This window comes from Phascolarctos cinereus, unplaced genomic scaffold (genome assembly GCF_003287225.1).
Source record: "Phascolarctos cinereus isolate Bilbo 61053 unplaced genomic scaffold, phaCin_HiC Scaffold_1;HRSCAF=81, whole genome shotgun sequence".
NCBI lineage: Eukaryota > Metazoa > Chordata > Mammalia > Diprotodontia > Phascolarctidae > Phascolarctos > Phascolarctos cinereus.
The window spans coordinates 102945717-102962038 of NW_027555514.1; the positions used below are offsets into that span (position 1 = coordinate 102945717).

General features: G+C 40.3%; 1 protein-coding gene across 1 annotated transcript; it reads right to left on the reverse strand.

The window, feature by feature from the left end:
• Positions 1-5960: 5960 nt before the first annotated feature.
• NDUFB2 (NADH:ubiquinone oxidoreductase subunit B2) lies at positions 5961-16223 on the reverse strand. Its single transcript, XM_020997952.1, has 4 exons — positions 16051-16223; positions 13884-14028; positions 10270-10366; positions 5961-6039 (listed from the first exon to the last, which is right to left on the reverse strand). The coding sequence occupies exons 1-3, from the start codon at positions 16155-16157 to the stop codon at positions 10292-10294; spliced, it is 327 nt and encodes a 108-aa protein (XP_020853611.1). The 5' UTR covers positions 16158-16223; the 3' UTR covers positions 5961-6039; positions 10270-10291.
• Positions 16224-16322: the final 99 nt, after the last annotated feature.

Here is a 16322-nt window from a genome sequence, read left to right on the forward strand (position 1 = left end):
GTCTTTGTCAAGGTCATTATTATGAGCATTTCATTCAGTAATAGCAAAACAGTAAATTGTCCTGTGTGTTCTCAAACAGCTTTAACAAGCAAGATTCTAAACCTGACAGCTAAGGAATTTTGATCATTATTTCATACATGATGATATTAACTGCTTCCTGATTTATATGATTTTTTTTTCTGAAATGAATTTACCAGGCTAAAGACTTGGTATGTTGTGCATGGGATGATGATGTTATTGGTAATGTAATATTTTGTAAGAGGCAATGCTGTATTTTGAACCAATTGTAATTTTGCAACTTAGATGTACCCTTTGTGTAAAGTGGCTGCTCTTAAAATTACATACTTCATCTCCAGAAGAACACCCTGTGATTGTTTTTTAATAATAGATAACATATGGCACATATTATGTGCCAGGCACTTTGCTGAGTGTTTTCCTTTATGAAAAATGGTCCTGTTGTGGAAATTGATTCATTCATTGCCAGATTGTTGAAATTTATTGAGAGAATGTTTTCAGTACAGTGTATCAGTGTGCTATGCAAAATTTCAGGAAAGAAGACAGAGTACTGCTAATGAAACTTTTATCTAACGTCTAAGTTTCTAAGAGAACAATCATTTTTAACTGAATACACCAAGTCACACAAACGATCAGAACTAAATATAGCATTCTCAAACATGATTAGATAAATGCACGATGCACAAGTAAAACTACCTTTTTGAACAAGAAAATTTTTGAACCATTGTTTGTTTAAGCAGCAATACACTGCTGGGGCTAGTAATTTCTAAATAGAAGTGCCATATTTTGCCAAGACAGCACATCATACAAGTTCACAGAATGACCTTTTTTCCTTATGAAGAGTCAATGCCAAAATGATGAATACCTCTTGTTTGCATCTGAGGTTCAGAGAAGTTTCAGTGACTTGCCTAAAAACAAACCAGTGGTATCAAGTCTTCCTGACTACAAATCTAGCACTCTATTTTTGTAATGGTGTTTCCAGTGTGTGTGTGTGCACGCGCACATACGTATACTATTTGAATAGGCAAGAAATAAAGCACATCATCACGTCCCGTGCTGGAGCTGGGTGCCTTGCCAGGCCTGCCCCACAAGACTCCTTCCTCAGATTTTTAGGATACTACATACTACACAGTATCTAAAGGAGTCAATGAGAGTGGCAAAAGCCAGAGAGTCTTCTGTATCAGAGAGAGCAAGCTGTACCCCCAACTCAAAGACAAATGGCTACGAAAGAAGCCGTGGCTTTACTGTTCAGCTTTCCTAAGTGGCAGCCCATGCTAGTGTATTTGTAGATGGCCACCTATGTTCATCTCCTTAGCGCAGCTTCTGAGATGAATGGATTTTGTGAAATCCTGTACTGTTTGCAGTGCCTTCTTATGTCATCCTGTAATCTTCACAGTATAGGTGCTGACCTGTGTTTGTTTTCTGGCTTCAGATCGAGTGTTCTTCATAGTAGATCATTACACTCTAGTCGGGGCAGCGAGGTGGCACCACGGAGTCAGGAAGATCAGCATTCAGATACGGCCTCAGAGGTTCACTAGGTATGTGACCTTGGGCAAGTCATGTAACCTCTGTTTGCCTCAGTTTCCACAAATGTAAAATGAGAACCCTTACCTCACAGAGCGGTTGTGAAAATCAAATGAGATATTTGTAAAGTGTTTAGTATAGTACTTGGCACGCAGTAAGCGCTATATATAATGCTAGCTTAGGAGGAGGATTTTCCAAAAACCAGATCCAGATTTACTATAGTGGAAAGCAAGTAGGAGTCATGGGATCAGAGATATAGAACTAGAAGGGACCTTTGAGGTGATCTAGTATATCCTTATTTTTTTTTTCAGACGAGAGGTTAAGTGATTTCCTTATGGTCACCCAGCAAGTAGCAGAACATCTGAACTCAGATCAGCTAACTCCCAACCAGCTGCTTCTACAATCCATTCTCAGATATTTGCTCAGGGCTACCCCTACTATAAGGGCTTCAGGTCATATGCAGCACTTCTTAAACTGTGGACCATGACCCCATATGGATAGTTTAAGAAGCGCTGAAGGGGTCGCATATGAAAAAAGTTTTAAGAAGCCCTGGTATAAAGGATGTCCCAAAAGTCTTGGTGCCATTTTAAGTTTTAATAGCTTCAAGGTATGATAATAGTTCATTAATAAGCCATTAAAGCTTAAAGTAGCACTGAGACCTTCAAGAAATCCTTGTATTTCTCCCACCTTTCATAAACACATCCTCTGTTGGTGCTCTTCATCCATCCTTCATACATACATACATTCTTTGTCACCATTCCTTCCAGATGTGTTTATGCACCAACCCCTCTACCCAACTAGAAAGCTAGAAAAATTACTCCTGTTAATAATATCCCTTGGCTAACCCATTTTTATTAAACATGTGAGTTTTCTGTCCCTATGCATTCTTACTAGAAACAAATTTACTCATTGCTACCATGAAGATATAGCTTGATCTTCAGTCCCAGTGACATTGTGAACACTTCTGCCACCTCTCTGTTCAGCCACTAATGGCTTCTTTCATCTGTAGAACTCCACCCCTTTGTGTCTCATTTGTAGTTCTAAAATCCTATAATCCTGCAAATGTGCAGGTAACTGCAAGAGTAGAAAAGATATTTGACTCTACTTCCCTTTTGGGTACGTCAGTGTCCTGGGCCTCCCTGCCTCCCTCCCTGGTATGTTTCTCTATGCTAAGGTTAACTACCCTATCGGTGTTCTCAATCTCGTTTCTTCCATGAGTTTGCTCCACTGATATTTGCCCTCTCTTATCTTCGATACTAGCTTTTTCTGCTGTATACAGAAATGCTCAGGTATAACCCATTCTGAAGACTACCCTCAAGCTATCTTCCTATAACTTTTTTTTAACCACTTTTGTATACTGGTTGCCCCTCAATCCCTGGCAGTCTGGTTTCCAACCCACCATTCACCTGAAACTGCTCTCTGAAGTTACCAGTTAATTCCGTGGTCTCATTCTCCATGGCCTCACTCAGCTTCTGATACTGTTGATCACTCTTTCCTTCTCCTAGGCCAGGGTTTATTTAACTTGAGCCCTGTGAACTTCAATAACTAGTTCAATATAGAATTGGTTTCCTTTGTAATCCTATGCATTTTATTTCATACATTTAAAAACATAATGCTGAGAAGGGGGTCCATAGGCTTCACCAGACTGACAAAGTGGAAATGACCCAAAAAATGTTAAGGACCGGTACTGTACTCTTCCTTCGGCTTCAAAGACACTGCTCTTTGTAAGTTCTGACCTTTTCAGTCTCTTCTTAAATCGTCATTCATTCCTCCATCCCTCTTGATACGGCTGTTCTCAGGGCTCTGGATGTGGCCCATTTTTTCTCCAACACATGCTCAGTAGTTCCCGTGGGCTCATCTCTGCAGCTGACTCTCAGATCTATACATCCAGCATTCATCTTGGTCCTGAAGCACAGTCATAAGGGAAAACTGCTACCTATCCAAAACAGAACTCATCTTCCCCACCTAACCCTGCTCCAGACTTCTTTTGGGAGCACCACCATCTTCCCACCCATCATCCTTGACTTTCTCTTTTGCCCCCCATAGTCAATCAGCTGCTAAGTTTTGCGATTCTACCTCCTCCTCATCTTTCACTTCAGTCCCTTTATCTCCACTCATACAGCCTTCACCTTCGTTTAAAGCCTCACTCTCTCTTCACCTAGACTGTGAGGATGGCCTAACTAGTTTCCCTGCTTTCAACCTTTCCCCTCTTTAAGGCAACCTCCCCACATATCCCCAAGATAATTTTAATAATTTTACTACATTATTTCTCTGCTCTCCTATGTTGAGTAGTTTCCCACTGCCACTAAGACAAAAAGAAATTCCTCACCTAGCATTCAAGGCTTTCTACAATCTGACTTCCATCCATTTTTCCAGATGTATTTCATACTGGCCCCTCACAAACTACTTTGTAGCCAAAGTGTATTACGAAGTCATTCAACAAATTTAATATTCCATCTCCTTTTTCTATACATTTGTACAAGGTCTTAATCATTCCTAGAATGTTCTCCTCCCACTTCTTAGAATCTTTCAATCTCCTCTGAAGCTTTCCCTCATCCCCCCAATCATTCTTGCCATTGACTCCATTTTCCTTACACTAATTTATGGATATGTTGTTTTTCCCACAAGTAGAACATAAGCATTTTGAGGTCAGAGACCATTTATTTCTTCTTTGTGTCCTCAGGCTTTGTATCTGCAGTGCCCTGGTGTTTCTCAGATTGAATCAGGTCCGTGGAAACAAGCAGATGTGTGTGAATATAACTACAGAAAATTGAGGCATTGAGACAAATTTCCACCAGCCCCATTCATCCAGGAACAAAGTGAAAGGAATCCACAAATCTCACCACTTAATGCCTTTTTGTAACCACTCTTTCTTACAGGCCTCTCCTCATTAAGAGAGAACTTTTTGCAAGATAAGACTTTCTACTTATAAGCTAGTAACTGCCAAGTAAGCCCTTACTAATGATTTCAAAACCCTCCTGGAGGAAGGAAGACACTCGGTGAGAAAGCCTGAGCAAAGCTCTGACAAAGCTTGATAGTTCAAGAAATGCTGATTTCTGAGAGAAGGGCCTAAGGAGGAACACAGTATTTAGATCCATCAGGCATTCATTTTACAGCTGAAGAAACTGAGGACCAGAGTAGTTAACTGACTTGCCCATTGTCCTAGTCAACAAATGCTTGTTGACTGTTCACATGGGTAATAAGTAGTAGGGTCAGGATTCAAACCCAGGTCCCCTGACTCCAAATCCAGAACTAGACTAGACCCACCCCTTGTGATTTGCTTTTAGATTACACTTGCCTCTCCGGAGAATCCCTAGTTTACAGCTGGGATGCGGAAGGCCAGAGGGATGTAAACCTTTAACCACTGGCTGTCCAGAAAAAAAATGTCAACCCCCACACACACCCCTTCTAAGTTTAATTTGCATTAATAGAACCAGCTCCAGCACAACCCCTGACTCTGCCCATTTTCACAGCTAACAGTGGCAGAAAGGGGATTCAAACCCAGGGCTCTTTCTACTATATTATAGAGTCCCTGTGATATCAATTGACTTTATAATATTTCAAGATCTATAAAGCGATTTACATGTATCACCTCATTGGAACCTCACAATTCCATAGTTATTATCCCCATTTTACAGCAGAAAAAAACTAAGGATCAGAGAGGTTGTGATTTACCTACTGACAAACAGCTAGGTGGCAGGGGAGTTAGAGCCTGGAGGCAGAAGGTCTGAGTTAGATGGGACACGATGAGTGACCCTGGGCAGTCACGCTATAACCTGTTTCTCTCTACCTCCTCAACTCTACAATAGATATTAATAGCACCTGCTCCTTGGGGTTGTTGGGAAGGTCAAGTGCTTAGCACAGTGCCTGGCATACAGGCATGTAATAAACACTTGCTTGCTTCCTTCCTTCTTTCCTTCCCTACCTTCTTCCTAATAAAGAGTCACAGCCATAATTTGAACTAAGGTCCCTTAACTATCCTGCTATCTTCTCAAGTGATGTCAGACTCTCCCCGCACCATAACTCCCTGGACACAGAGGGAAGGAAGCACTTCTACTCTGGGGCACAGAGAAAAGGATAAAAAGAAAGGATGTCTCTCCCAACTTCTCCTGTTTGGTTTGTTTTATCGTTAAAAGCTACTGGTTTGGCACTTAACATATATGTAGGACATTTAAATGTTATGCATAAATCAAACCATGATTAAAAGACGAGATTATTTCTACAGCAACACTAAAACACTGAATGTGTAGTAATACTGATATGCTTGTAATAGGTGAAATAGATTTTTCCCACTCTAAGCTATGACTCCAAAAAGATGAGGAGCACAATGAACGCACTGAACGTTTAGAATCCAGTTGGCCCAAGGCTTGCTCGCTATGCACAAAGATCATCCGTCATCAAAGGAAAAAGGCAGACTGTCATTCATGTGAATCTAACTTTAATTAGCATCATCACATCTGTACCAACAAAATAAATTCTCCTGAAGATCACAGCTGGCCCCTGCAGGTAAATAAGTGAAGAACGGGATTTAAAATACTTTTATCCAATGAAATCCAGTTAACTAAAACCTATGGTACTTATTAGTTATGTAGACACTTGTAGAACTGAATTATCTGCCAAGCACAGGGGGGAAGAGTATAACGTAAAGGAAAACAACTTTTTAAAATTTAAGAACTGATAAATGTAATAAGTAATCATGACTCCATAGGACTGGTGATAAAACAAGTTTCCCACATCTTGGCAGGAAGGTTCAGATGACAGGCATAGAGTGAGACAGACATTTCAGATGCTGGACTCTGACTTATTTGTTACCAAGGGAGGGCTCTTCTAGGTGGGGAGGAAAGCTGAAGGAGGGAAATGTGTTAGCAAGTGAGATGCAAAAAAAAAAAAGGTGAAATAAAACATTAAAAATACACAGAAGGCAGTTCAGAAGGGGACAGACAAGTAACACAGTTGCTATTATCCTGGAACAGAAATGGACTTGTAATTTCATTGGCATAGGGAACTAAGACCAATTGCAGGTTAGCATCTGCTCTGCAACTTATAATCTTAAAAAGTTGCCTAAAGTGCTGAGAGGTAAATGAATTGCCCAGGGTCACACAGCAAGTATACATCAGAGACAAGACTTGAACCCTGGTCTTCATAGTTCTGAGGTCAGCTCTCTACCCACCATACCAACCTGCTTCTCAATATAACATTTTTAAAACAAAAACCAAGCTGCATGTAATACAGATTCATGGTTTCAAATACAATTCTCTTTATTTTTAGCATATGGACATATTTATATTTACTGATGTTTAAGTTCATAATTTTTTTTAAAAAATCACTGAGCTCACAATTTGGATGGAAACAAGGTTTGTATACATGCAAAGTAAAAGACAATTCAAGAGAATATAATTAAGTTCATTTTGGCAAGTACAGACCATAAGGACTAACTGGAAGTCAGGAAGGGGAGAATTAGTTACCACCACAGGTATCCTAATAAAAGGTGACCAAAATGCCTAAGAGGACTGGAACAGTCTTACTTTTGACTGGCCCAGAAAAAGATTGCAGACATGCTGAATTATGTGCAATTACTTTGTGAATACACACACAAGCTGTTCCTATGGTAACCTTCTATCCCACTCCCTCTGGAGGCTGTGATAGAGAGTAGATGACTTTCGAAACCTCTTCCTGGTTTCATCATCTAAAATGGGCTGGTAGAAATGTAATTTGCCTGAAACTCACCTACAAATGAATTTTTATAAAGATGTCTATACCACAGATTTTGGACCACATTCAAGATTTCTGGAGACTATTCCTACCCAAAGGGCTCAAGGTTCAGTCTTTTCCCCAAATTCCTAACATGCACATTCTCAAATGCCCATTTTGCCACAATAATTTCTTGCTTAAAGGTATTATTGTTACTTTCTCCAACCCCCTTAACTCAACTGGAAAGCTAGAAAAATTGTAACATAATTTTTGGCTATGAGTGAATGCTATTCCCCCTATGTATTCCTACACTCACTAGAAATGAAGGAAAATAAGTTTAATGAGCATCTGAACACACCATTTTTACCATGAAGTTTATTTTTTTTCATCTCTTATGTAAAAACCAGTTTACACCCTGAAAGAAATACATCACAGGGACCTCCCAGTTCTGCAGAACCCTAGGAAACAGGTCCCCTTAGCACAAAAACTTAGGCTGGCTTAAACCTAAAGACACTGAGAAAGGGTTTCAAACAAAAGCCTTTCTTTCTGGAGGGATCACTCTGAAATGTTATGTACAGCTATTCATCCCTTACAGCCTGGGATTCACCACTATCTACATGACTACACTGAATTCTACACATAGTAACACAACAGCATCTTGCATCCTCCATGAGACAAGTTGTGAAAGAAGCTCAACATCTGTCTGAGATGTCACCTCAAGGCAACCACAGAAACCCGCCCCTTGAGCTCCCCTCAAAACATACTATTTCCATATAAGAAGTCCATTTATTGGAGTGAAAACATAACCAGATAGAAGCACTGGACTTGGGATGAGGAAGTCTGACTTCAGATCCTGCCTCACATATTTGCTAGTATGACCCTGTGCATATCCCTTAATCTTTTCAGCCTCAGTTCCCTCATCTGTAAAATAGGTATACTAGCACCGACCTCACAGGCTTGTTGTGAGGATCAAAAGAAATAACAGATGTACAGTGCTATGCAAACCTCAAAGCACTATATAAATTTTAGCTATTTCTGCCCTCAAAATCCTGAAAAGACAAACATCTAACTAACTTACTAAACCACTGACTTTGAAATACTTTACAGCCTTAGATTTGGAACATCATCAAAATTTTTAATGTGTTTAAATTTTTACAGTAATTAGCTAGTACACAGTAAATGTTCCATAAGTATCCACTAAGATTTCTTAGCTAAATCCAAGCAATACAGTTTGAGATTGTTGTTGTTTGGGGGACAGGGGTGGAGGGTAGGATCTTTTCAGTATCCTTACTTTAAAAGGGAGAAAAAAACCCTGATTTTCTGCACTTTTTTTTTTGTGGTGAGGCAATCAGGGTTAAGTGACTTGCCCAGGGTCACACAGGCTAGTGAGTATTGTGTCTGAGGCTGGATTTGAACTCAGGACGTCCTGACGTCAGGGCCAGTGCTCTATCCATTGTGCCACCTAGCAGCTCTGATTTTCTGCACTCTTAAGTGACGCATGTCCTAATAAATAGCTTTCCAGGGGGTCGGAACTCTAGATTTTTGCCACCAAAGGCAGATGGCGGAACACTGGAGATCTGCAACTCTCAGCATAAATAGGGGAGGACAAAATTCTAACAAATTAGTGTTTTAAAAAAGAACAGAACCAAAATAAGGGAGTACTTAATGAAAAGTATTTAGAAAAAATGAGAGAGCTCAGGAGAAAAAAGAAATGAGAACAGAAGCAGAAATAAAGTGATATGGTTCATTCTGCTTCATGTCTTGTACAGTGTGCAGCCTACTTCTGAGAGATCATCTCGAGAGGAATGCACATCCCTCAAAAGTTAATTGTGTCCATCACTGAACACAAGAAGCTCTCGATGGACACATTATCTAAATATACAATGGTCACATCATAGAAAAATTAGAGGAAAATGGAAGGAGATGCCTGCCATAATTATGGCCAGGGAGAGAATCCTTAAACAAGGAACAGAGAATCACAATAGACAAAATGGACAATTCTGACTACACAGAATCAACAGGTTTTTGTAAGAACAAAACTAACACAGTTACACTTAGAAGGGAAGCAATTAATTGGGGGAAAAGTTTTTATAACAAATATCTAAGCTATTTAGGGACAAGCATATAAAAACAAAAGCCAGGTAGTTTTGAAAAGAAGAAATGCAAACTATCAACAAACATATGAGAGAACACTCCAACTTACACATAAGACACATGCAAGTTAAAGTAACTCAAGCTGCACCTGGCAGGGTGGCCAAAAGAAAAATGGTGACAGAGGGTTTCAGGAAGACTGACACGCTAATACAGCACTGGTACAGCTGTGAATTAGTCCTGAAAACAATTTCCTAAAAAGTCACTAAACTACAAAATCCTTACAAAACATTTCTTAAAAGTCACTAAACTGTACATACCCTTTTACCCAGTGATACCACACATATATCCTGGGGAAATCAAAGAAGGAGGGAAAGGTCCCATATATACAAAAATATTTACAGCAGCACTTTTTGTAATAGCAAACAACCAGAAAAATGCATGTCCACTGACTGATAAGTGGCTGAACAAATCATATTATAAGATTGTATGGAATACTGTAACATCAGACTATAAAGAATTCAGAGAAACTGAGAAAGACTTGTATGAACTAATTTAGGGCAAAAAAAGCAGAACCAGGAAGACAATTTCCAAAATGACCATAACAACATAAAATAAAATAACACTGAAAGATTTCACAACTCTGATTGATTAATGCACTGTCTAATCCTGACTTAGGAGAACTGATGGTGAAACATGCCTCTAACCTCTCTGAAGAAAGGTGGTTTTCTACGGGTGCGGAACGAGGCATACGTTTTAAGATGTAGCCAAGTGTTTTCCTTTACTGCACTCATTTGTTATTTTAAAAAAAAGAGTCTATGGGGGGAAGGGGGATTATTTATTGTGAAATGACAATCATGGTGAAAAAGAATAACATCAATTACACATTTTTTTAAATTTGAAAGGTAGTTGTAATTCCTGGGAAATGTGGTGCTTGGTAGCACCTACTTGTACTAGTGATGACACTGCTTTAGTCTTCATCATCAGGGGGAATACCCAATTCTTCATCTGTCCATTGAGAAGGATCTGGATATGGAAAATGACCCTGGTGGAAACAATTTTAAAAAAAAATCAAGCATCCATTAAACTAGAGAAAACAAATTAAAAACAAACAAACCATAAAATAGTGAGAAACAGTATTATCTACCCAAGAGACAATGACCCCTCTAATTGGTTGCACGCTTCTCTGGCACTCCTCCTTTTCCTTGGTCCCCTTTCATATTTGATGACTGAACGCTACTGCTTTACCTGTTTGATGTCCTAACTTTTCTTCTATTTATGGCCCGTTCAGGTCTGTTGCAGACTGAATTCTTTACCTCTCCATCTTCGTAAAGCACAGACTGGCTGACTGGAGGCACTATATGATGTCCCAAATACAGTCTAGCCTGCTCTTCTTCAATGCTGGACCCAGTTTATTGTCTACCTGTAGAGGTTATCCAAGACATATGTTTTTTGTTGTCATTTCAGTCGTGTTCAACTCCATGACACCATTTGGGTTCTTCTTGGCAAAGATACTGAAGGGTCACAGGGCTAGTAAGTGTCTGAGGCCGAATTTGAACTCAGGTCCTCCAGACTTCAAGCACTGCACCACCTAGGTGCCCAAGATATATGTACTGACAGAATAATTCACTACAACCTTGACAATATGCATTCTTCATACATTTGTTTGTTCCTATGTGGATTGCTACGCTGATCTCTGAGCGGCCTCAGCTCTTGATGAAGAGGCCAGGACACTATACCTATCAGCAAAATGACACCCACACATAAGAACGTATGGAGAACCTCACCACCTTTAAGCAATCCCTTTAATGCTTGGACTTTCCACAGGACAGTCTTCATGACACTACAAATTCATGTTACATAATATCAGCTGGCACTTCAATGCTGTTCAACAGTCCTTTTACTCTACCTTTATCAGCTCCTTATCTAATCTAAAGATTATTCCAAACCTTTTCTTCTTCCCTCTTGCCACCACTGGGACCCTGATTTCACATATTTATCTTACTGAGAGAACTGAAGTCACCCAACTCAGAAGTATGAAGACAGGAACTGATAACAAAGTAAAATAAGCAGAGCAAGAACAATATATACTACTACAACAATGGAAATGGAAAGAACTACCACCACAAAACAACAAAAAATTAATGTTGCAAAAAAACTACAAAGAAGAAGCGTGGCCCCAAAGAAGAGATATGAAGATACCTCATCCCGCCACTTTGCAAAGGTAGAGTATTGTGACAAATATGGAATATTACATATAACATCAGATATTTTTGATTAAAAAATCCATAGTCTTTATAAAGGACAGCTCTCTCGGAATGGTCAGGGAAGAGGTACAGGAGGAAATTCAGATTACATAAAAACAAAAGACATCAACATTTATCTTTTTAAAGAAATAAGCCAGAAAGCATTACTCTATTCTTATATAAAATCATGGTACTTTTGCACACAGAATAGGATTCCATTAGAATGTGAGCTCTCTAAGAGCAGGGACTACCTTTTCTTTTTGCATGTTGAGGGGGTGGCAGTGTTTTGCACATAGTAAGAACTTAATAAATTCATTCATGCATGCAAACTAGGACAAGAAAATTAAAAGAATTTCAAAGCTGGAGGGGACATACCTCATTTCCTGCTAAAACACATGAAAGCCATACATCAGTTGTCAAAAGTTCAGGAAAGAACTAAAATAACATGAAGATGGGCAAGCTTCACTGGGAGACAAACTAAAGGAAAAACTCTTTAGTCCAGAAAGACAAGAGCTAAGACATAACACAAGAAAAGTTTATGAAATCATGATGGGGACAGATAGGGTAAGTATGAATTTGTTTACCAAAAAGCAGAATACTAAAGGGAAGCCACTGAAGCTTGAAGGAAAGTGAAAAGCCCACTTATCATATATTCTGAGTTTAAAATTAAACAGAATCCAACTCTGTAGCAAGTGGCAGAGCTGGGATTTGGAGCTCAGCCCTCTGACCCCACATTCAGCACTCTTCCCATTATGCCACATTGCTTCCCATCTTGTCTAGAAAGATGTTATGAGAGACTGTCAAGAGGTCTTGATAAAATCTAGGAATACTCCAGCTATGACATTTTCCTAATCTGTCAGTATAGTAACCTTGTCAAAAAACAGAGTTGGACAGGACCTTAAAAAGAGACCCAGACTACAGACTGAACTTTAGAACTACACTGCCACAGGGATCAGTCCTCATCCAGCTAGTCCTTTGAGATGATCCTAGCCCCATTAGTAACTGTTCAAACAGCAAAACAGGAGCTGACTCCAAATCAGATAATTTCCTTTTAGCTGGTTTATATGCAGTGACTTGTAGCAATCTCCCTAAGCTGCTAAGATGGCTCATAAACGGGGAAAACAATTAGTTTGATAATGTATTCTATTATCTCTTGACCCTTAAGCTCTACCATCATGCAAGAAGAACCTAATTTATTTGGTCATGACATAGCCACTGTTTTGTGGCTTTTTTTATTCAGGAACTATTTCTTAGTGGTCCTAACAACACCTTCTGATCCCACCTTTGAAGATCTGACAAGAGGTTATGTTGGACATTCAAGACTATTAGAATGTATTATAAAAAAGAATTTAGAAAAGGAAGCAGTGATCAAGAAGAGCCATCAGTTCATCAAGAACGGTCATACCAGACTAACCTTATTATCTTTTTTGACAAGGTTACTATACTGACAGATTAGGAAAATGTCGCAGCTGGAGTATTCCTAGATTTTATCAAGACCTCTTGACAGTCTCTCATAACATCTTTCTAGACAAGATGGGAAGCAATGTGGCATAATGGGAAGAGTGCTGAATGTGGGGTCAGAGGGCTGAACTCCAAATCCCAGCTCTGCCACTTGCTACATGGGTGATCTTGACCAGTTTCCTCATCTGTAAAATGAGTGGGCTGATCTACTTGACTTCTAAAGTTCAAATTCTCAATCTATGACCCCAAGATCCTATTATTTTCAACACAAAAATGACAGCAAATTTATAAAAGTTTTTGATCTCCCCCCCCAAAAAAAATGTACAAGAAGCTGAAAATATAAATTAAAAAATAAATTAATCTTTTTTGTGTTATGGACCCCTCTGATATTTTAGCAAAGCCTATGGACCCCTTCTCAGAATGTTTTTTAAATAACTGAAGGAAATGCCAGATTTCAGTTAGAGGTTAGTAAAAATCAGTGTGTTTTCTTTTCCCATCCAAGTTCAAGGTCCCCTTGAAATCCCTGCAGATTAAGAACCTTCAGTTTAGATATCTTGTATCTTAGGTATCTCGGGACTCTGACTCATAACTGATTGTGTTAAAGAAAGCGAAGATATCTGATAGTTCATCCCTAACTTTTGAAACTGATGTCCTAGAATGCAAGCATGAGCTCCCATAGTGTCCCCCTTGCTACTCCCATCAGACAATTCCAGATTGAACTAGTATGGCATTTATACTCTATAGGAGAAGCAGAATTGGCATCTACAAATCATGAACGATAATGAAGGATACAGAACAAAGTTTCTGAATGTTTGGCAATATTCACAAATAAAAATATTATATTCCAAAGCTTACCACTACAGCATCTGAGTCATGCCAAAAATGCCAAAGAATCCAAAACCACAACGTAGCACTTAACATCTCAGCTTGGAACACCTGAGATTTTGTCAGTTGAGGATACTGCCGGTAGCGGGGCTCAATGTGTACACCACCTCCAGCACTATAATTCAAAAAAGAACTTTTTTAAGTGCTTGTTACATCAGCCATGCATTTGATTTTTCAGAATTACAAATCTCCAGCAACCAAATGAATTCACAAATACACTTGCCCCAACTGCAGTTCACAGGGTTGTGGTAAATGTGGATCAAATGAGATGCAAAAATGCTCTATAAATTCTCAAGTACTAGGGCAATATGAAGCATAATTATTATAATAAAGAAGTTTCATTCTGATAAATTATTATATCAAGGAAGACCTCCTGCAAGGCGGGTGCACCTCCTATAGCAGATTTATGGGAGGACATGGACACGAATCACAGGATCAACAGGAATGAATGGGTTGCAAACTGCAACACTAGATGGAACTTCAACATTAATGAGATCCTAGACCTAGATAAATGTACCTCATACCTATACTCCCCTCTTATTAAAATTTTATATATTCTCCAAAATATTTAGGGGAGAGAGGCAAAGAAAAATAACTTTTCTTTGGTTTGGAAAATATTCTTGCTTGACTACAGCTAAAACAGATATACTGCAAGAGAAAGGAGAGACAGGATGGCCTGGGTTCAGTAGGACTTAAACCCAACAAAAATTGATTACATGCTCACTGTGGACATGGCATTATGATAGAAAACATATACAATGTGACTTTTGGGGAAAGTAGCTGAAGCACCAGGTAAAGAAGGCTTCATGTAGAAGGTAGTGCTTCGACTTAACCTTGAGGGAAATTAGGGATTCTAAGAGATGGAGGTGAGGAGGGAGTAAATTCCAGCTCTTGTATCCAGTGCAAAAGCCCAGAGCCCGTGAGGATTTTCTATATGATCTTGTAGTTAACAGGAAGCTACTACAGTTTACTGAAAGGGGGCGGGGTGACATGGTCAGACCTACATTTTAGGAAGATCAGTTTAACAGATGAGTGGAGAGTTCTGAAGAGTCTTGAGGCAGGGAGACTAACTAGAAAGCTTTTGCGATAGTCCAGGCACCAGGATGGTGACAGTATCAGAGAAAATCTTCTTTTTGGCATTCAAAGCCTTTCATAAACTGCCCCTACTCTCCCTCTATATACTCCAAGATCCAGTGAGACTGGCCTTCTTGCTCTTCCTGGAGCATGACATTCCATCACTGGCTGTCTTCCACGACTGGAATGCACTGCCTCTTTGTCTCTCCCTCCTATTTTCCTTCAAGTCTCAAACCTCATCTTCTGCAAAAAACCTTTCCCAATCCTCTTTAGTGCTAGAGCTTTCCCTCCATGATTATATCCAATTTATCCTGAATATACTGTTTGCACGTGATTGTTTGCCTGTGGTCTCCCCCATTAGACTCTTAGTTCCTCGAAAGCGGGGGCTGTCTTTGTATCCCTAGTGCTTCATACAGTGCCTGACACATAGCAGGCACTTAAATACAAGTTTACTGAATAAATGAATCCCAAATATATTGTCTGCAAGTAGCTGCTTGCATGTTATCTCCCTCATTAGATTGTGAGCTCTCCCGGAGGACAAGGCTCTTTTGCCATTCTTTGTATGCCGAGCGCTTAGCCCAGTGCCTGCACATAGCTGGCGCTCAATACATGTTTATTAAATGAATGAACGAACATAGGACCATAATAAGCACTCAATAAATAACTGCTTGCTGACTTGCCTCAAAAGTAACCCCTCTCTGGGCTTGGTTTCCTTATTTCCTCCTAAAATGATGGGTTTGGCCTCGGTCGTCTACCCATTTCAGGGCTGCCATTGCATAGATTCTACTAATGCACGGCGGGGGGGGGGGAGATAAAACAAGAGGGGGGAGGGGAAAAGAGGGAGCAGCGAGCGCTGGCGAAGACGAGACTAGAGCACAAAGTCGGGGTGGTCCAATCACCGCCTCCCCACTAGGGCCCACAATGCCCTGCGGCGGAGGCAAGGTGCTTCAGCTTAGCATCCTGGGATTTGTAGTCCCATCTAAAGCGCCCTTCAAGGTGACGGCAGACCCGGGGACAGAACGACGCTACCGAAAAGCCCTCCATCCACCAGTCAACAACTCACTGCCGGATTCCTCCAAGGCCGTAACCAGCAGACCGCTCGCTTGGACCCGCCAGGAAGCGCCGGCCTCCCTCGCGAAGGAAAGGGCCCAGCCGCCTCAGCGCCGACATGACCTCCGGAGTCTGCAGAGCCGGGACAGGACGCTCCGGAGCCGCCGCGATCTGACTCCGCCCCTTCCCCAGATGTCACTTCCCCCGCCGGCGTAGTGGGCGGGGGTGTCTCCAGTCATTTCAGAAGATGCTCGCGAGACCCTCAGTCAGTCAAGCGTGGACGCG